Consider the following 21,586-nt stretch of genomic DNA (forward strand, 5'->3'; position numbering starts at 1 on the left):
TTAATAAATGTAATGTACAGTCTAAGTGTACAGGGTTTATAAAGTCTACAGTAGTGTACACAATAATGTCCCAGGTCTCCACAATCACTCACCACTCACTGACTCACCCAGAGCAACTTCCAGTCCTACAAGCTCCATCCATGGTAAGTGCCCTATACAAATACACCTTTTTTTTTTTTTTATCTTTTATGCTGTATTTTTACCATACCTTTTCTATGTTTAGATATACAACTACCATTGCGTTACAACTGCCTACAGTATTCAGTACAGTAACATGCTGTACAGGCTTGTCGCCTAGGAGCAAGAGGCTACATCATATAGCCTAGGTGTGTAGTAGGCTATACTATTTAGTTTTGTGTTCACTCTATGATGCTCACATGACAAAATTGCCTAAGGATGAACTTCTCAGAATATATCCCCTTTGTTAAGCAACATATGACTATACAATTGTTTGCCTATCTTTTTCTGTTGACTTGAGGTCCTTGAAAGCACAGATTGTCTCTGAATTCATAGTGCCTAGCACACAATAGGAACTCAGTTAAGATTTGCTGAATTCATTACACTGAGGGCAGCATACAAAATACAGAGAAGGATGAATGCCAGATGGATATATTCTGGCATCTACCTAGAAAAATAGGTCCTATTACACTAGTAGAAGGGTTTGTAGTTCTGGGTCTTCCATTTTGTATTAGTGCTGTTGGAGCTCAGTACTAGGACAAACAGGGTTCATCCAGAAAAGCAGAGTTATAATTTGGGAAGCTGGCTTTGTGCTAAGAAAAAAAATCGTTCTCTCACTGTCACTGCAGGGGTATTTTTAGCCACATGGTCAGCTAATGGCACATCTCTCACATTAAGCGCAATTCTGCCAAATCTGAAGTCATTCTAACATAACAACTCCAGATGGGTGAGGGGTGAAGTGGAGAAAGAAGAACAAGGTTTATGAGAGGCAAAACAAAAGCAAAATCATATATGCCAGCACACACACTTTAAAGTCATTTCTCCAGGGAAAGAAAATGCCCCTACTAACCCTTGTCCAATCTTCTCAAACCGTGTATATTTCTTCTTAGGATCGCCCACACTCACTATGCTTCCTTTGAAAGAAACAGAGACCATGAATCATTTTTTCCAAAATCAAGATACAAAAAAGGTCCCACATTTCCCCGAACCCTGGAGTTGGCATGGGTTAAAGAACTACCTCCAATAGCCAAAAAGCATTCTAAAGAGGCCCTCAGTTTTTCCCCCATAAGTCCCAACCAAAAGTTTCATCACCTTGACTGCTTTGATTCACAGCAAGCTATTCCATTTCTAAACTCCTAAAAGTCATTCATGTTTTAATTAATACAATCAGTAAATATTTACTCATTTAATACGCACCAAGCCATATGTTGTGTTAGGAACGAAGAGATATGACACAGTCAAGGCAGTTCCTGCTCTCTAGAAGGTCAATTTCATGGAGGAGACAGATAAGTAAGCATAAAGTTCCATGAAAACATAATTGCTATGATAAATACCAAAGGGGTACAGAAAGAGGCACCAAAAAAAAAAAAAAAAAAAAAGGCTGGAAAAGCTTCAGAAAAGCTTCAGAAAGGTAACATATGGACTGATTTCTACTTTAAGTAAAAGCCAGAGAGATAAAGTAGAGAAGACGTTTACAACAAAGGATATTTCAAGCGCAATAACATAGAGGTTTTCCATTGGGTTTTACAACTTGTATTTTAGAGATGGAGAAATTGAGGCCCACAGAAGGAAAGAAGATACTTCCCCAAGGTCACACAGCAAATTGGTGTCAGAGCTAAGATTAGGAGTTTCATTTTTAGTCTCCCGGTCCACTGTACTCTCCATTAACACCCAATTACTAGGAATTGGTACTTTTCACATATATTACTTCATTTGATTTGCAAATGAGACAAGTATTAACATTCCTATTTTAAAAATGAGAAAAATGAGGTTTAGAGAACAGTAGAAAATTGCCTATGACAAGTCAGTGGCTGAGCAGAAGTTTCAACTCAAGTGTCCTAACTCCCAGGCCAAGGCTTAATTCTGAATCATAATTCTAAATGTTATTGTTAAAAAAACAAAACAAAACAAAACAAAACTCTGGTTTAGAGAAGAAGACTACATACAGGAGTAAACAGATGACTAGGGAAGTGGCTTTTCTTACTTTGTCATTTTATGAGGGATCCAGAAAAGGGCAATTTTTAAAACAGTGAAAATTTGTTTTAAAGTCGTATACAAATTAATCAGGAAGAACTAGAGAACCAGAAAGCAATGCCAGTTTGCAGACGTCGCCAAATCGGTCACATTGAATCCTTTTTGGAAGTAAGTAGACACAGTGAATAAATTAAAGCCCTTGTCAAATGATTCTTCCAAGCCCATAGATCAACCTAGTTCTTCCTTCTAATATGAATTCTCCTGCAGTTTACTGAAACACAGAAATAAGCTACCCTAACATACCCCCATTTCTGGCAGCTAAAGAAAGTAAAATGGAAGTTTCCACTTGACAGCAAGAGGCAGTATGCTCTACTTACAGGAACAAAAACTGTGTTCTAACCTCAGCCCTGTCACTTTTTAGCTGTGTGATTTTGGGCAGGATATTTAGCCTCCCTGAGCCTCAGATTATCTTAATAGCAAAAATTAGGATCACAACACTTTTCTTCACAGGGTTAATAAGAGAATTAAATTTTTTAAAAATCAAGAAAATATTTTGCTTGTCATTTGATACATAAAATGTTAACTTCCCTTCCCTCTTTTCCTACAACCAAGATGGCAGATCTGTCTTCTCCTAGGTCAATGGCAAAACATCAATAATCAATCACAGCGCCCTTTTCCACTAGGTCCTCAGTCTTTCTCAAGCATGGCATTCTAGACAATTCATTACAGAAAAACTATTTGTCATCTCTATAACACATGCCTAGGGGTGAGGGGTACCCTGCCCTCAAAGTGAGCTATCTACACTCTCTCACCACATCCCCATCCTAACACAGTATCCAACCAGGGCTGTGAGATGGGGAACATAGGTGCAGAGGCAGGGTGGAGAAGCAGTCTGAGGCTAAGGTACCAAGCATGGCCAGCCAGCTGCATGGACCAAGCCTACGACCAGGAAATCTCTGTGCTTGACCAGTCATAAAGCAAAGAAAGGTTCAGAAAGTGACAAATTCCTTACGTAATTTCTCCAAGATCTCCTCATCAGACATTTTAGGCTTCTTCTTCTGCTTCTCAGTATTCCGGGTCAAAGCATCTGGTGGAGTGGTGTTATTTTCAGTAGGTGAAATGGGAGATGTAGCCACGTCCCGAGTTGAAGTGACAGGAAGTGGTTCAATCACAGACCGTGTGTATACCTGCATTATTAGGACAAAATTTTGGCAAGACCAGCCTTTGTCAGCACAGGGGAACCTCTCCTAGATGTGAGGTTAGAACATCCACAGAGCAAACCCCAATAAATTCATCCTTTCTCCTATGTCAAAATCTCTATTACTCCTCCTCTGTGCCCAGGCCCATCCATTCTGGGTAAAATGGCCTTCCTTACTCTCACTGTAAACAAAAGAAGTGAGTCTCAGCACTAAAGATATTCAATAGAGGCTAGACAACTATCAAAAGAAATTAGTTAAAGACAATTCTATTAGATAAGGATCCCCTTCATCTATAATATTTTATGCTTCCCCAAGCTAAAAGAAATATCCTGTATTGCCACAGCACTTTGCATTACTAGCACAACACCAACTTCTATTGAGTTATTCCCTCCTTACATCCTGAACCCTTGCAGGGAAGGAACTACTTTTGTTCTTCATCAAGAGGCAGTAGAGTGTGGTGATTTAGAACATAGACTCTGGGACCTGACTGCCTGAACTAAAATCCCAACTCTTATTCTTACCTTCTGCCTGACTTTGGGCAGGTTACTTAACTTCTCTGTGTTTCAGTTTCCTCATCTATAACATGGTGATAATAATGACACTTATCTTTGGGGTTGCTGTAGGAGTAAACTGATTAATATGTTAGGTAATCAGAATCATCCCCAGCAGACATTAAGCACTCAAACTTTACCTTTTAAAAATATTAAATGTCCTATTATTAATTTACATAACATTTACTGAGAATCTACTTGTTGCCTCACCCTGTACAAAATGCTGCCCCATCCTCTCATTCTCATAAAGGAGGTGAGAAAATCATAACTACAAGGCAGAAAGTGATACACGTTATAAAAAAATGAGCAAGCTATATACTACTGAGGTACAGAAGTGATCATAAGTTATACTTTTTCCTAGGAGATGCTTCAAGGTATTTATCAGATTTTATCATAAAAATATCACAATTATCTTTTGGATAGTCCATAAACTGTATAAGGACAGGGAATGTGGGTCATTGATCCCTGAGTTTCTCCATCTAACCACTTACTAAAAAAAAGCAAGCATTCAGGTAAATATTTGATGGAATAAATAAACAGGATCCTGCAGCTAGATCCTGAAGGATGGATAGGTTTCTGCAAAGAACGGAGGATCATTTATCTATGATGATCATTTATCTGGATGATGCAAAGCCATTGGCAGCAGTGGGACTCAAACCCATGGCTCCACAGAGACTAAAGCCTACTAAATCCTGCACCTTCGACTGCTTGACCAAGCTACCTTTTGACTGGAGAGGCTTTTAATAGGTGGAAATGGGAGAGAACTTTCCAGTAGTGGGAACAGCAATAAGCCAAGACACTGAGATCAGAGGTGATGGTTTCTTTCCTGATTACTACTCTAGTATAATGATTTCTCAATTTTCTATTCTTGTACCTGTAGACAAACTATATCCCAGGTATCTAAACCTATACTTTCATGCCCTGTCCTCTTTTGACTGTCTTGATATGTCTCTCTGAAGACAGAAACTTTGCCTTTTCCTTCTCTAATAGTCTCCTTCTCTGGCTCCTAGCACAGGTTTGTACACACAAAAATACCACTGTGCTATGGTGGAAAACAACCTGGAGTTGGCGTTAATTACCTGCTTTCAAATCCTGGCTCTTTAGTTTACTAAGAGATTGGGCAGATCAATTCACCTCTCCAAATCTCAGATGCTTCTTCTATAAATTAGGAATTAACAATACCCTTTTAGAAAGAAATGCTATGAAGATCAATTAATTAATTAATTCAATATTTACTGTCCTCTGATATTTACCCACCTCTGCAGGTGCCAAGAACTATGTTAAACACTAGAAATACATATATATGGATTTCCTCTACTTTTTGAGGTGTTCATGGTTTAGTGGGGAAAAAAATGTTTTAAATGAACATGCCTACAAATAAAAAAAAACGTATCAGTGTTAACAACTCTCCAATTTTGAAGCCCATTTTCCCTTAAGGTAACTTTGTGACCTACAGAGAAAATGATTCCACAGATTCTGTTTATAAGTTCTCATCTTAAAAGGTCATATAATTCCTTTGAATTTCCTCCACAGCATCTCCAATAGTCACTCAACCAATTTCTGTTCGAACACCTCCCTGAATGCCGTATTCCAGAGGTAGCCCTTTTTTATTTATTTATTTATTTATTTTCAAGATCACAGAAGTGCTAGATGGTTCCTTCATTATGGACCTAAACAAAGAAACACTAGTAGAGTATCATCTGATGGCAGGTCAGTGCTCAGTGATGCCAAATTAAGTAAAAGGCACGGGGACTAGATTTTTCAAAGCAAGGGTAGAGGGACTATGGCTATTCTCAGATGCAGGAACCTCAAAGAAAGTTAAACAGAAATCATTGCCAACATCCGGCATCAAAATGCACTCCTGATGCCCAGCATATTAATAGCGCTAATGTATTTATAAATTCTCTTGGGTCTTTCAGTATTATCGATAATGCTCTAAGAGGCTCAATGCTGCATATTTAACAGAGAAGAAAAGATCTGTAGCAAGACAATTTGTTGCTTCCCTGGAGACTGGAATAATTTATGTTTGTCCTGCACTAAGTAGCATCAATCCTGTATATCTTCCTGTCCTATCTGTGGAGAACAGGCTAAGCAAACCAAGACTGGATTGGTATAAACATCAATTACATAGGACACTTTGGGACTATCTGCAAACCAATGATAAATAAATACACCATTTTTTGTCTTTAATCATACAGAAAGTACCTTTAGTCAAGGTAGTTCAGTGATTTCACCAGCTCCAAAATCTAAGGACCCCTACCAGAATATTAAATTTCTAGGTCTTAGCACCAACTCCTCCCTCTCCCCACTTACTCTAATAAATCACAAAACTGTCCAGGTCCCAAAGACTCACAGATTTTGTGTGCTCTGGGCGTGGAGCAATCACTGGTGGTGGGGTAGCATCATCATCATCATCATCCTCATCTTCTGAAACTGGTGGCACTGCAGGAGTCTCAGACACAGCCTTCACATTCTGTGCAAAGAAGAAAAGCAAGATGCATCTGGTCCAGCTGCCATGGAACTTAACTATCAGGATCACCAAACCCCCCAGGGAGAAACCCCAACCTGATACCCCTTCTGAAATCCACATTAGCCTCCAAGCTCTCACCTCCGTGTAGCTAGTCTCAGAAACTCAATCTGTTTCTCCCTCTTCTCTTAGCCATCACTATCCACTCAATCCCTTGGAGCTTCCTTCTCCCACCCAAAGCCTAACTGTGAATGGGAAGCTAGCTTACAGCTTTTCTACCTGCCTCTCCCCCAACTCAACCCCTGAAGACAAGCTCACAGTACCTTCTTATTCTATGAATTTTGCTCTCCATACTGAATAGGAAATAAAGTATGAAATGTAGGGAAGGGATCAAAAGTTTCTAATTTTTCAAAATTCATCATTATAATTTCTTACTCTCTCCTGATATGGTAAATGGCAGTCTAAACAGGCTTTTGCCCTGTCCTTTTCCTCTCTTTGCAAAAATTTCCTGGACCCATTACGTCACCAGGGGTCCTCACCTCAACCTGAAGATAAAGAACATCAGCATCAGGATCATGTTGTCTAAAGAGAACAATGAATTTCTCCCCAGACTGGATACTATTTCCCTAAGCTTCCGCCCTACCCTGGAATGGAACTTATCACTAATTAGATCTGCTCACAATCTGTTACAACCTGATTTCCCCATGCAAACTGTAACAGAGCTGGGCCAAGAGTGGCAGGTTTTAGGGCAGGTCCAGGCAAAAATAGCATACCATTACTGTTTATTACACAGAATTAAGAGACAAAATGCCTCCAAAACATGAGATTTTTGATAGAGACCAAATGATTCTATCATTTGGTCAGCAAAGAACCAGAGAGGCAATGGGGATCTTTTAATATATACTGATATAATTCAATAGTTTCAGGTATTTTCAGAGCACCTACTTTGTGCTCAGTAAGACTGATACTGTTGACATAAATGTACAAAGATGAAAAAGATGGTCCATGTCCTAAAGTAGTGACCATCTGGTATAGGAGATAGACAGAGGATGAGAGCCCCTCCTGCCTGACACCTGGAGCCTCCTAAGAGGAAGGTCAAGAGTCAGAATAACGGGATAAATGGAAGAACTAAGGAATAATATACTAGAGTTACTGACTGTGGAAGACTGTCTTTTACCACATTTGACATACAAAAGTAGGAAAAACTGGCACTCTCATAGACTTTAACAGGGCCTCCAGCACAAAGCATAACTTAAAAACTGACAGTGCTGGGCATATATAAGCAGTTGTGGTGACCACAGGCAATAAATCTGTCTTCTTGGTTTGAAGTTTAATCACCTGAGGAATGTGAAGGAAGAGGAGTGTTATAATTTGAGGGATGACCTTAAATCGTTTTCAGTTCCAAAACTCAAGAGAGGTTCTTTCCCTGTCAAAATATGTATTTCGATATTTTTCTGCTCTAATTTATTTTCTCCCCACTAGTCAACAAAATTTAACTAAAAACCTAATGTGGGAATAAAGTTGACTCAGCAAGGCTCTTCATCATCAGGTAGCCCTGGAGCTCCCCTGATGTATACTATAAACACTAGGTTTGTTTGCTTTATAAAACTGTAGAGAAGGGGATTTCATCACCTTCCTCAGTAAAAGATTCTGTCTTCCATAGGTGATAGCTTTGGGCAGTGATAATAACATCTGTCAGAGAGAGAAAGGTCTAGGTTATTACCTAGATTTTTACTTGTTAGCCCTGTGTCCTTGGGCAAGGGTCTAAGTTAAGTCTCACATTTTTAATATATAAAATAGGGATAATGACTACAGCTTTCTGCCTACCTCAGAGGGCCATTAAATGGATGAAATGAGGCAAAGTGAACATAAAATCACTGAAAATGGTAAAGAGCTAGAAAGATGTAAGGAATCAATTAAATTATCATTATGTCTAATAATCACAAATCTCTCTTTCAAACAAAAGCCACACATTCCACTATTCATCATCCATCTACCCATCTAGCCATCCATCCATCCATTCACTGTGTGCCAGGCTCCATTCTAGGCTCTGGGGCTAAATAAAGAATAAAACGGATAAAGCCTCTGGTTCTATAACTTACATCCTAGAAGAGAATAGAGTAAAAAACAATCACCAAAGTCTCTGCTCCACATAGGAGCAGAGATTGGTTGGGGGGGGTGGGGAGACACTATTTTAGATACCATAGGCATGGGCAAGCCTCTCTAATGAGATGTCATATAACAGTGACCTGAATGAATTAAGGGAGCAAGCCATGGGGCTGAGAAAAGGATATTCCTGGCAGATGGAAGAAGTTAAAGACTCTGAGACAGAAACATGCTTGGTGTGTTCCCACAACCCTTAAGAATTCTACCTATGTGGCTGTAACAAAGTCAGTAAGGGGAAGTAAGGAAAGAAACAAGGTCAGAAAGTTAGTTGGGAACCAGATTATGTCAAGTCAGAGAGGCGGTAATAATACCTTTGGAGTTTAGACCTAGAATAAGAAACCACTGGAGTACTGTGAGTAGAACAGTGATGTAATCTATACATTTTTTTCTTTTTAAAGTGTTTTATTAAGATGTTTCTCACAAATTAGAGAAAAGGTTTTTTTAATCAATGGCAATAAAATACAAATTCCTATTTTATAACAGAATAGTGAAAAGCACCAAAAAAAATTTGCACCTATGACTCTAACAAACTCAAGGGTTCCTTGTTCTCAGTTCTTTTAAAGTATAATCTGATAGAGTACTCAAAGCTTTCAGAAAGAGTACCAAATTTATTACTTCCTGAAATGTTGTATGAATAGCACTTTTATTCCTCATATGTTCAAACATATATACTAATATACCATCTCCACTGCCTTAAATACAAAAATATTCATCACAGGCAAGTTTTCTACTGCAAATAGGCAAAGAATATTAACTATAATCTATAATACTGTCTACTTTTTTGAAAACAAGATACTAGAACCAAAACACTGTAGAACACAAATGTTACTAATTTAAGAACCTACATCTTAACTTCAGATAGCATCAACTGTTCAACAATATTTTAAAGGTGTTTCTATATAAATTCATCTACCAGTTTGGGTTTTATTATGGAAATGTATGAATAGTACCCTGGATTACATCCTTGCAATCTGGGCATTTGCTTAAAGGTGTATATTCTTAGCATACTACCGGATGACAATAAGGAATAAATACATGGAAACGTCTTTGTCTGTAACTACTTTGTAAGTTCGTTCTTCTTGCGACTTCCTCAATTGTTCTTCTAGTGACAGATCTCAAACGTCCTCTGTTGGAATATACTTTACGTACTTTTCCACTGATATCAATTTTTAGTTTGATTTTCCTTCTTTTTTCTATTTCTTCTTCATTAGAAGTACTAACACAATATCACTGGCTACTTTATAATTCTCTCCAATTGTTAAGGTTTTATGTTGAATTGTCTGTTTTACCAGGCAGGATAGAATAATACTTAAAAACTGACATTTTGGAATCAACTAGCTTAGGATCAAATCATGCCTTTATCACTTACAAACTATGAGTTCTGGGTAAGATATTAACTCTCAGTTTCCTCAGATATGAAATACAGCCCGTATTAGTACTTACTTTAGTGTTAGTGTGAGGTTAAATGAGATAAAGCTATGTAAAATTCATTTTTAAAATACTCAAATATTAGCTATGATAATGATGTTGGCCAGATGATTAGAAAGTGCTCAGTATAGGATTGCTAAATGAATACGTCTTATCCAACAGTAGTATAAACTGGAATGAAATATCTAAATGATGCGGCACTCAACAATTGAAAAAGTGGAGATAATGGGAATAGGATTGTGAAGGAAGATACCAAAATGTCAAAGAACTGTACTATTAACTGACTTAAACCATTAGCCTACATTCTACAGTAAAAATTAGTGGGTCTGATGGTTTTTTTCACACCCTATAAAAGTTTGTTTGCTTTATCATATCTTCAACATGATCAAAAGCAGCTCTCATTACAGATAGGCCAGTTAAAAAACCACCTTGGGAAGGCTCCAAGGTTCAGCTAAGATGGTCAAGGATAAGACTATATCCTAAGGCAATTTTGGGTGGCTGCTGCCTGATCAAATAGAAGTTTTAAGGTCAAGGAAAAATAGTGAAGAAGAAAATGACTAGGTACTGGAATCAAAACTCAAGGCTCTGGGCAGCTCAGAATGATATAATGCAAACAGATTGAAAATGGCCACTGAAATGTGACAACCCAACCCAGAGAGGAGATGGTAGCCAGTGCATGTTCACCAAGCATTCTGTCCCAGTAGGAAGACTATGCTCACCCTACAACAAGATCAACTTGATACTTTTCCTTGGGATAGGGAGACCAAGGATTGATACCTGACTAAACATAAAATCTTTTCCCCACTCCGTGAGAAGCAGTATGGTAAAATGGAAAACAAACTGTATCAGGATTCAAGAAGTTCTTTCCATTAAACCCTCTGTTCCTTAGCCTCATAACCACTGCTTTCACTTAGGCACCATATTCTCTTACCTTTACTAATCCTTTACAAGTCTTCCTTATTGCTTTTTGGGCGCCCAGTCTTGCTTTCTCTAATGCATCTTTTATTATAGCCCAGAATAATCTGTCTTTTATCTTTTTAAAAATATTATAAGCAGACTGCCAGGTATGGCAGAGAGAGAAGACTGGCAAATCCTCTCCCCAAAAAGCAACTATAAATCTGGACAATATTGAAAAAACCATTTCAGTTCCCTGGAAATCCAACAAAGGTCAACAAAATACTGAGAAGTGTTCATGACTGATAAACTCCTGAACTTTGGGTTAAAAATAGAATCTCTGGCATTCTGGGTAAGGGATGCTCCCACCCATCCCAGCCCCAACTCCAGAAGTGTGGCGGTTCCACCAGGGCAGACCAGGGTATAACTGCATAGTCCAAGAACATTCACTTTCCGTTGGAGATGTGGGCAATGCCCAGGCCCAGTGGCACTGTCATTGGAAGTGACTTCCAAAGACGGTAGTGGCAGAGGGCCAACTATTCAGTTCTACTAGCCTGAGGTTACAGTCCTGAGTAGGGCAAACTAATTTCTGATAAGGCTATTCACAGGCACAGCAGACACTAGAAAAGCCTCATGCTAATCACACATGCCTGGCTGTGTGCATGCACATAAAAGATTAAAAAGACCCCAACAGAAAGTAAAAGCTGGAACAGACTTGAAAAAGGCCTAAACAGTAAATGTACTCCCCTACCTACACACAGATCCATCAGTAGAGGAAAGAAGCCTTACAGAGTTGAAGTTTTTGAGCACCATCTCTGTCAAATCATTGGCTAAAGATTCAGCTAAGCAAACACAGAAGCAATCTCTGGAAAGCCGGGCTGCAATAAAACGAAACAACAAAACCACCACAAAAACAAACAAACAAAAAAACAAACACTGAGCAATGAAATCAATGACCACAGATAGAGACTATTTCACAGATTTATCCCTAGTAAGATAATACAAAACCAACAAATAAACAAAAAAGCTAGCAACTTTTTTTGGGGAGGGGGCTATCAGTATCCAGAATTGGTACAGAATATTATCTAAATATTGAATTTTCAGCAAGAAATCGTAAGATATAGAAAGAAACAGGAAAGTATGCCCTAGGGGGAAACAAGCAATCCACAGACACTCTCTGAATGTCCCCAAATGTTGGCTTTAGAGAATAAAGATTTCAACTCAGATATAAATACATTCAAAAAACTAAAAGAAACAATGTTTTAAGAGTTAAAAGAAAGCGTAACAACAATGAATCAAATTATCAGTAGAAATTACTTCAAATGAACCAAATGGAAATACTGCAGTTGAAGGATAAAATAACAAATGAAAAACTCACCAGAGAGCTAAACAAGGGATTCTATATGGCAAAACAATCAATGAATTTTAAAATGGAGGTCGGGTGCGGTGGCTCACGCCTGTAATCCTAGCACTTTGGGAGGCCAAGGTGGGTGGATCATAAGTCAGGAGTTTGAGACCAGCCTGGCCAATATGGTGAAACCCCATCTCTACTAAAAATATAAAAATAAAATTAGCCGGGTGTGGTGGCACGTGCCTATTGTCCCAGTTACTCAGGAGGCTGAGGCAAGAGAATCGCTTGAACTCAGGAGGCAGAGGTTGCAGTGAGCCGAGGAAGCGCCACTGCACTCCAGCCTGGGCGACAGAGCAAGACTCTGTCTCAAACAACAACAACAAAAAAGAAAATGGACCCATAGAAATTATCTAATACAAAGAACTGAGGTAAAAAAATTAAAGTAAAAAACAGAGCATCAAAGAATTGTGGAACAACATAAAGCACACCAGCATACATATAATAAGAGTCTCTGAGGAAGAAAAAAAAAAGCAGAAAAAAATATGTAAAGAAATAATAGATAAAACTTCCTAAATTTGATAAAAAATATTAATCTACAGATCCAAGAACCTCAATAAATCCCAGGTAGGAAAAACACAAAAAGATTCACACCTGGCTGGGCACAGTGGCTCATGCCTGTAATCCCAGCACTTTGGAAGGATGAGGTAGGTGGATCACTTGAGGTCAGGAGTTTGAGACCAGCCTGGCCAATATGCTGAAACCCCATCTCTACTAAAAATACAAAAATTAGCTGGGTGTGGTGGCACGCACCTGAAATCCCAGCTACTCAGAAGGCTGAGGCAAGAGTATTGCCTGAACTCAGGAGGTTGCAGTGAACCAAGATTGCACCACTGTACTCCAGCCTGGGCGACAGAGCGAGACTCCGTCTCAGTAAAAGAAAAATTAAAAAAAAAAAAAAAAAAAAAAAAAACACCTAAACGCACAGTCAGACTGCCAAAAACTAAAGCCAACATGAAAATATTTAAAGCAATTAGAGAAAACTGACATCATGTACAAGGCCAATCAGTATGATTAACAGCTAACTGCTGATCAGTATATTTTAAAAACCAAAATAAAAACTTCTGATCAGAAATAATGGAGGCCAAAAGGCAGTGGGATGACATATTCAAACAGCTGAAATTTTAAAAAATTGCCAATCAAGAAATTATACCCAAGAAAACTATCCTTCAAAATGAAGATGAAATGAAAACATTCCAGATTAACAAAGAGAAAGAGAATTTATGGCTATCAGATCTGATTTACAAGAAATATTCAGAGAAGTCCATCAGACTGAAAGGAAGTAATACCAAATAGTAACTCAAATCCACAAGTAATAATGGAGAGCAGAGGAAATGGTAAATATGTAGATTAACATGGAACACTCTAAAAAAATACTTTTTGTTATTTCTTCCATTAACTTCTTTAAAAAACATAATTGCATAAAGCAATTGTTAGGCTTCCAACATATACAGTACATACATGCACATACACACATTCATACACATTCGTGCATATGAATGAATGGCAGTAACAGAACAAAGAAGGGGCAGGGAATGAAGATACATTGGGAATTCAGTTACTATTAATGTGAAGTAGATTGTAATAAATTAAAATGTATAAGACATAAAATAGCCACCAAGAAATACAGTTTAAAAAAGAATTTAAATGATACAATAAAAATATTAATATAGTGGGGGAGGGGGGAGGGATAGCATTAGGAGATATAGCTAATGTAAATGATGAGTTAATGGGTGCAGCAAACCAACATGGCACATGTATACATATGTAACAAACCTGCACGTTGTGCACATGTACCCTAGAACATAAAGTATAATAAAAAAAGAAATATGCAAAGTAAAAAAATAAATAAATATTAATACAAAAGAAGGCAGTGAAAGAGGAATAGAAAAAGTCAGAACCCATACAGAAAATAAATAGCAAATGGGTAAACATTAAGTCCAAACCTAACAAAAATTACATTAACATGAATAGTCTAAATACCCCAATCAAAAGGCAGAAATTGTCAGACTGAAAAGAAAAAAAGATTAGACTATATGTTGTCTACAAGCGACACATTATAGATTCAAATACATGAATAAATTGAAAGCAAAACAGGAAAATATGTACCATGCAAACAGTAACCATAAGAGCCAAAGTGGCTATATTAACACCAAAAAAAAGACTTTAAGAGAAGAAATATCATTTGAGACACAGAGACATTTCATGATAAAAAGTCAAAACAACTGATATACCAATTCTATCAATTATAACAATTATAAATATAACAACATAAACATATGTACACCTAACAAAGCAGTTTTGCATAAACCAAGAGATATTGGAATTAAAGTGAGAAAGAGACAATTCTATTATATAGTTAACAATTTTAATTCTAGTTGGAGATTTCATTACTCCACTCTCAATAATTAACTGAACTAGAAGGAAAATAAGCAAGGATAAAGGAACAACACTGACCTAACCAACACATAAAGAACATTTCAACCAATGTCTACAAAGTACATATTCTTTTCAACTACACATGGATCATTCTCCAGGATAGACTATATGCTGGGGCATAAAACACATTTCAATAAATTTAAAAAGACTGAAATCACATAAAATATACTATTTGACCACAGTCGAATTAAATTACAGATCAATAACAGAAAATACATTTTTTCAAAGAAGATATATAAATGGCCAATAAGCACAAGAAAAGATGCTCAACATCATTATCCATTAGGAAATCCAAATAAAATCACAATGAGATACCACTTCACATCCACTAAAATGACTATAATAAAATGACAGACAACAACAGGGACAGGCAAAGATATGCAGAAACTGGAACCTTCATAACTGCTGGTGGGAATGTAAAATGGTGCCAGCACTGTGGAAATAAGTCTGGCAGTTCCTCAAAAGGTTAAACATGAAGTTAACCACATGCCCCAGCAGTTCCATTCCTTAGGTATATACTCTCAAGAAATGAGACCACACAAGACCTTGTACGTGAATGTTCATAACTGCATTATTCATAATGACCAAAAAGTGGGAACAACCCAAGTACACATCAATTGATGAAAAGATAAATAAGGCCGGGCACGGTGGCTCATGCCTGTGATCCCAGCACTTTGGGAGGCCAAGGTGGGTGGATCACCTGAGGTCGGGAGTTCGAGACCAGCCTGTCCAACATGGAGAAACCCAGTCTCTACTACACATACAAAATTAGCCGGGCGTGGTAGTGCATGCCTGTAATCCCAGCTACACAGGAGGCTGAGGCAGGAGAATTGCTTGAACCCGGCAGGCGGAGGTTGCGGTGAGCCGAGATCACGCCATTACACTCCAGTCTGGGCAATAAGAGTGAAACTCCGTCTCCAAAAAAAGAAAAAAAAAAACCGAAAAGATAAATAAAATGTAATGTATCCATACAAGGGAATATGATTTGGACATAACAATAAATGAAATACACCATACTGATACATGTTACAACATAAAGTTCAAAGCTAAGTAAAAGAGGCAACACGCAAAATACTACATGTTGTATGAGTTTATTTATATAAAATGTCTAGAAAGACAAATTTATAAAGACCAAAAGCAGATCAGTGGTTTCCTAGGGTTGAGCATGGGAGTTTAAATAAATGGTAAAAGGGCACCAGGGAACTTTTTCAGGTGATGGTGGCACAACTCTACAAATTTATTAAAAGTATTGAATTGTTCACCACCAATGAGCTTAAAATTCTAGTGAGCTTTTTAGTACCCCAATCATAAACATGAGCAGACCTCTGAATATGCAAGGAAAACCTCTAACATAAAAGTGTGAAACCAAAACAAATGAGGCAAAGGGCCACCTGGAAAAACCAGGCTAAACAGGGAGGAAAAAACACCCAAAGAAAGCCTATCATTAACTTCCTTAGAGAGAAGAAAATATATCAATTCTGGAAATAAGAATGCTATATATTTTCTTAAAATAGTGTTTGAAAATTAAACATGAGAATAGAAATGAAAAATTAAACTGACTGAAAGATGAAGTTGAGGAAGTCTCCTAATTCTTCAGAATAAAAACAAACGCAAGGAAAATAGAGAAAATCCTTTAAAAAATGGAGAATCAGTTTAAGAGGTCCAAGATCTAGGGCTGGGCGTGGTGGCTCACGCCTATAATCCCAGCACTTTGGGACGCCGAGGCGGGCAAATCACAAGGTCAGGAAATCGAGATCATCCTGGACAACATGGTGAAATCCCGTCTCTACTAATATACAAAAAAAATTAGCCGGGAGTGGTGGCGGGCGCCTATAGTCCCAGCTACTCGGGAGGCTGAAGCAGGGGAATTGCTTGAATTGGGAGGCGGAGGTTGCAGTGAGCTGAGATCGCGCCACTGCACTCCAGCCTGGTGACAGAGCGAGACTCCATCTCAAAAAAAAAAAAAAAAAAAAAAAAAAAAAAGATGTTCAAGATCTAAATAATGGAGGTTCCAGGAAGAGAAAACAAAAGAAGCAAGGGGAAGAAATCATCAACAAAATAATTCAAGCAATTTCCTAGAACTGAGGGTAGAGTTTCCAGGCTGAAAGAGTTCACAAAGCTCCCTGCAGTATAAATAGATGTAAATAGGAATACAATTGTGAAATTTCAAAGCAGTGGTGACAAAGATGATCCTACAAGCTTTCTGAGTAGAAAAAAAGATTGGTCATATACAGGGAAGGAGAAATAAAATGGCTTTGGACTCAGCAGTACTGAAAGCTAGATGACAAAAGCGTAATGTTTTCCAAATTCTGATGAAAAAATACGTATAATCTGCAATTCTATAAGCAGTTAAAGTATTAATTAAACATGAGGGTAGCATAGAGAACACCCCCATTTTGAGACCTGAAAGATATTAAATGTTTACTTTCCATTTACTTTCTTAAATCTACGAGAGGATGTGCTCCACCAAATTCAAAAGTAAACAAAAAATAATGTAGACATGGCACAGAGAAAGTAGGAATACCAACACAAAAATGCAAAGGGATTGCCAAGACAATGGTGAAGGGAGATCGCAGAATGACAACTACTTATTACAAGGCTTTTAGTCCTACTTGACTTTTTTTTTTTTTTTTCTTTTTTTTTTGAGACGGAGTCTCACTCTGCCGCCCAGGCTGGAGTGCAGTGGCATAATCTCAGCTCACTGCAACCTCTGCCTCCCTGGTTCAAGTGATTCTTTTGCCTCAGCCTCCTGAGTAGCTGGGATTGCAGGCACACACCACCACGCCCAGCTAATTTTTTTGTATTTTTAGTAGAGATGGGGTTTCATCACGTTGGCCAGGCTGGTCTCGAACTCACCTCAGGTGCCCTGCCCACCTTGGCCTCCCAACGTGCTGGGATTATAGGCGTGAGCCACCATGTCTGGCCAATAAAAATATTTTTAAGTGAGTATTCTCAATCACCATCAACCCTAGAGGTAATTATTACTATTTGGTGTTTAGCCTTTCAGAAGTAATCTGTGGGTGGTAATCTTTGATCTACACGTGTCCAAACGTATCTTTATATTGACACCTTATAGTTAAAATATTAGTTTGATTAGGTACAGAATTCTTGGTTCTAAACAATTTGCCTCATCTCTCTGAAGATACTACTGTTTTTTCCACTATTTCTAACGAGATGTCTGATGCTAATGTTCCTTTGGACATGAACCATATTCTCTTTGGAAGCTTTTAAGATTTTTCTCTTTATTCTTGGATCTCTTTTCAATTATCTGACTTGGTCATTAATAGGCCCTTCATCTGAAGACTCATGCCTTTCTCTAGCTGGGAAATTTTTCTCCTAATATTTATTTATTTTTTCACTCTACTGCCTCTGTTCTCTACTTATGCTTGAATCCCCTTGACCAACCCTCTATTGTCATTTATTCTCAAATTTTTTATCTTTTATATCATTAATTCCCTATTTACTTATATGCATTTGTTGTTTAAACCTTATAACTTTCTTTTTCCTTTTTTTTTTTTTGAGATGGAGTCTCGCTTTGTCACCCAGGTTGGAGGGCAGTGGCATAATCTTAGCTCACTGCAACCTCTGCCTCCCAAGTTCAAGTGATTATCCTACCTCAGCCTCCCGAGTGGCTGGGATTACAGGCATGTACCACCACACCTAGCTAATTTTTATATTTTTAGTAGAGATGGGGTTTCACCATGTTGACCAGGCTGGTCTCGAACCCCCAACCTCAGGTGATACACCTGCCTCGGCCTCCCAAAGTGCTGGGATTATAGGTGTGAGCCACCGTGCCCAGCCATAAATTTATTTCTTACGTTTTTAATACTAAGAACACTCTTTCCTCCTCTGGTTGCTCTAATAGCAGGGTGTTTCTGTAGATGCAACAACTATAGATCCTCTCTGAAAATATTAGATTTTTAAAAAAGTTATTTCCTGAATTATCTATTTCCTCTGGGGTTAATTTTCTTTCCTTATCTTGGTCCCTCTCTTTAATGTTGTGTTTCTCTCAAATGTCTGGAGATCGTTGGCTATTCATTCATATTTATAAGTGAACGATAGATTAGTGTAATTAACATTAGTTTTTCTGAAACTTATGTAAGTCTGTTTTTCCACTGTCCTCCTCTGAATGGAGGTCTGATATGATCTGTTCGTGAGTTATGGAGAGATGGTTATTGGCAAGTGTTACTTTAGGGTACGCAGGCATGGAAAAGTAGAGATTCCCCTCCTCCCAGGTATCAAAAGTATGACAAATTTACTCTTGGGATGGAAAACTTTAATGTATTTTCCTTCACTGCAGAGCTACTTCTCCTGTTTCCTTTTCTTTATATCTGTGGTAGAATATTGCAGTTAACTCAGGTTCCTCTCTGTTTCTCTCTCAGGCCCCTATACCCACAGCAAGAGCTTTCCTCAAGTAGGCAGTTTACTTTCTCCAGAAAATTAGCTGATTTTAGCTTAGAATCAAATGCACCCACTGCCTTTTGTGCACTGTAAGGAGGAGGCTGCCCCTACTGTTTCAAAGGTAGAATTAAATTAATTTACCCTTGAAGATGGCCCATGACTCTTTCCTGCTTCTTGTATATATTCTTTCAGCCCATTTTCTCTGGAGCTACTTTCATTTTCCTAGGCATCTTCTCTTATACTTTAAGTTGTGGCTTCTTCTGCTCTGATCAATCTGACCTTTTCTGCTTTCTATCTTCCATGAATTCCTCACAACAGTTGATTTACGTCATGCTTTTGTTTTAGAGCATTGCTTTTAATTTGATTTTTAAGAAATCTTTTCTGAAATTAAGAAATTTGAGATAGCAAGAGAGATGGGCACATGAATTCAGTTTACTATCTTGATCCAATTTCTAAAGAAATCTAAGATGTTAGTTTAGACATCACATATCCAACTACATCAATCTTCTATTTAAAACACTCCCTCAGCTCCAGCATAAAGTCCAAGCTCTCTGGCCTAACATACTGGATCCTTAACCCAACTTTTGTTCATGCTGTCCATCACACAGGAAAGCACTGCCTTTTTCTCTGCCTGGTATCATTACCTGATGCTTACCTAACACTGTATTATAAATCCTTGTTTACATGTTCTGATTCACCACAAAAACTGTGAGACCAAGAGCAGAGATCTTACTAGTCCTTGACTTCTCAGCACCCAAAGAACCTATCATGTGGTAACTATTCATTTTATAAATGAGAATCAGGCATTAAAATGCCATGAAATCTTAGAGTCAGATCTCAGACCAGTGAACCACAGATAACAGAATTTAGAGCTAAAAGCGACTTTAAGATTATGTTTGTTAAACGCACAATGTTTTAAGGCCCAAGAACTCTGCAAACTTCCTTGTACTTCAGAGCAGAATAAATCACTCCATCAAATATAACCCCATTGTACATTATTCATGCCTTTCTTGCAGCCCTTCTCTCCCCAGTCTGTCATTAATTTTTTTTCTCAAGGATTAAGATAGTGCACGTTCATTTTTGAACAAAGTTCACCTGTACTTTGGCATAAAGAAGATACTAACTCAATATTTAGGGTGTGAGTGAATACATGAATGCTCAGGAGAGCAGAATTTTGTGCTGGTTTCTACTACTAACTCAGTCAAACGTAGAGAGTGAGTCACTTAATCTCTCTGAGTCTTAATTTCTTAGGCAGCAATTGTATTTGATTATTTCACAAGTGGAATCATCTGTGTGAAACCAATATGGAAAATAATGACATGCTACCATAATACAAAACATTTCCTCCATGTAAAACTAGTAAGGATATATAGAGCACTGAGCTAGTGCTGGACAAATGTTCTGAATTGAGGGAGAACAATGTCCTTCACAGTCTTAGTAGTTTTAATTGTAGATACTAAACCAGTACAAGTTTTTACCAAGCAGGTGTTATCCTCCCTGCCATATGGCATGAACCCCAGGGCTCTTCCTCCTCAATAACAAACAACATAGCTACAGCTTTACTGCAGTCTCCTTTATAAGACCTCAATGACATCTTTTTTTGTTCCTTGCCACAGTGAAAAGAAACCCAAACTGGGATTCAGAAGACCCCAGTTCTAATGTGGTTCTAATTATAAGTCTTCAGGAAACTCTGTTTTCTGCCTATGAAATGGAGATGACAATACTTTCTACATAGGTAATTGTGAGGCTAATCATGCTTATATAAAGTTTTTAACACAGTGCATCGTAGGCACTCAATATTGATGGCTATCACTCTTCCCACAAAAGCATAAAGACATTTGAGCCATGAAGCACAATTCGGCTTAAAGCCTCTTCTTCAATAATTTACTATTCAAAGATCCTGTATTTGCAAATTCTTTCCCATCTTTTAATTACATCTCTTCCATTTGATGAAAGGCAGCAGGAAGCGGGGGAAAGCAGTATAGGCTGGGAATCAGATGCCTATTGCCATTAACTCTTTTCCATTTCAGTTTTATCATCTATAAGGATAATAACTTACCTCAGTAAGCTCCTGTGAGGATTCAGAGAGTCGGTAAGAAAGGATCCAACAGGTTGCAAGGCACTGAACATGTGAATATTGTTTTTATAATCAATAAGTGTAAAAATGACTCAGAATAAACCAGTACCCACGGTGGAAGCATGGTTCAAAGTATTTTGATGGTGACTCGGTATTGTGTTAGAACTTAACCACTCTCCTGCTTAAGTTCTTTAAGCTTCTCATCACCTTTAAGATAAGTCAAACTCCTACATGATTTGTCCCGCTTACCACTACCACTCCTCCTCATCGCCCACCTCTACTTCCTTCACAATTCACATTCTAGTCATAACAAACCACTTCGCAGTTCCCTGTGCAAGTATACCTCATGAACTTCCTTGCCCACACACATGCTATTCTCTTTCTGTGTGGAATATCCGCATTTCC

The 21,586-nt window shown here is 38.0% G+C and overlaps 1 protein-coding gene across 11 annotated transcripts in view; it reads right to left on the reverse strand.

Annotated features, from left to right (window-relative positions):
* Nucleotides 1-21,586, reverse strand: part of PAK1 (p21 (RAC1) activated kinase 1) — a 147,977-nt gene that overhangs the window by 25,454 nt on the left and 100,937 nt on the right. For 6 of the 11 annotated variants that reach the window (XM_050757474.1, XM_050757472.1, XM_050757482.1 and 3 more), the window contains exons 6-8: nt 6,255-6,374; nt 3,164-3,338; nt 1,028-1,091 (exon numbers count right to left, since the gene is read on the reverse strand). In XM_050757474.1, coding sequence (XP_050613431.1) covers nt 1,028-1,091; nt 3,164-3,338; nt 6,255-6,374 — 359 coding nt within the window. Of the gene's footprint in view, nt 1-1,027; nt 1,092-3,163; nt 3,339-6,254; nt 6,375-21,163; nt 21,227-21,586 lie in introns of all 11 variants that reach the window. The other 5 variants (XM_050757473.1, XM_050757478.1, XM_050757483.1 and 2 more) reach the window with 1 other exon arrangement.

This window comes from Macaca thibetana, chromosome 14, assembly GCF_024542745.1.
Source record: "Macaca thibetana thibetana isolate TM-01 chromosome 14, ASM2454274v1, whole genome shotgun sequence".
NCBI classification, from domain to species: domain Eukaryota; kingdom Metazoa; phylum Chordata; class Mammalia; order Primates; family Cercopithecidae; genus Macaca; species Macaca thibetana.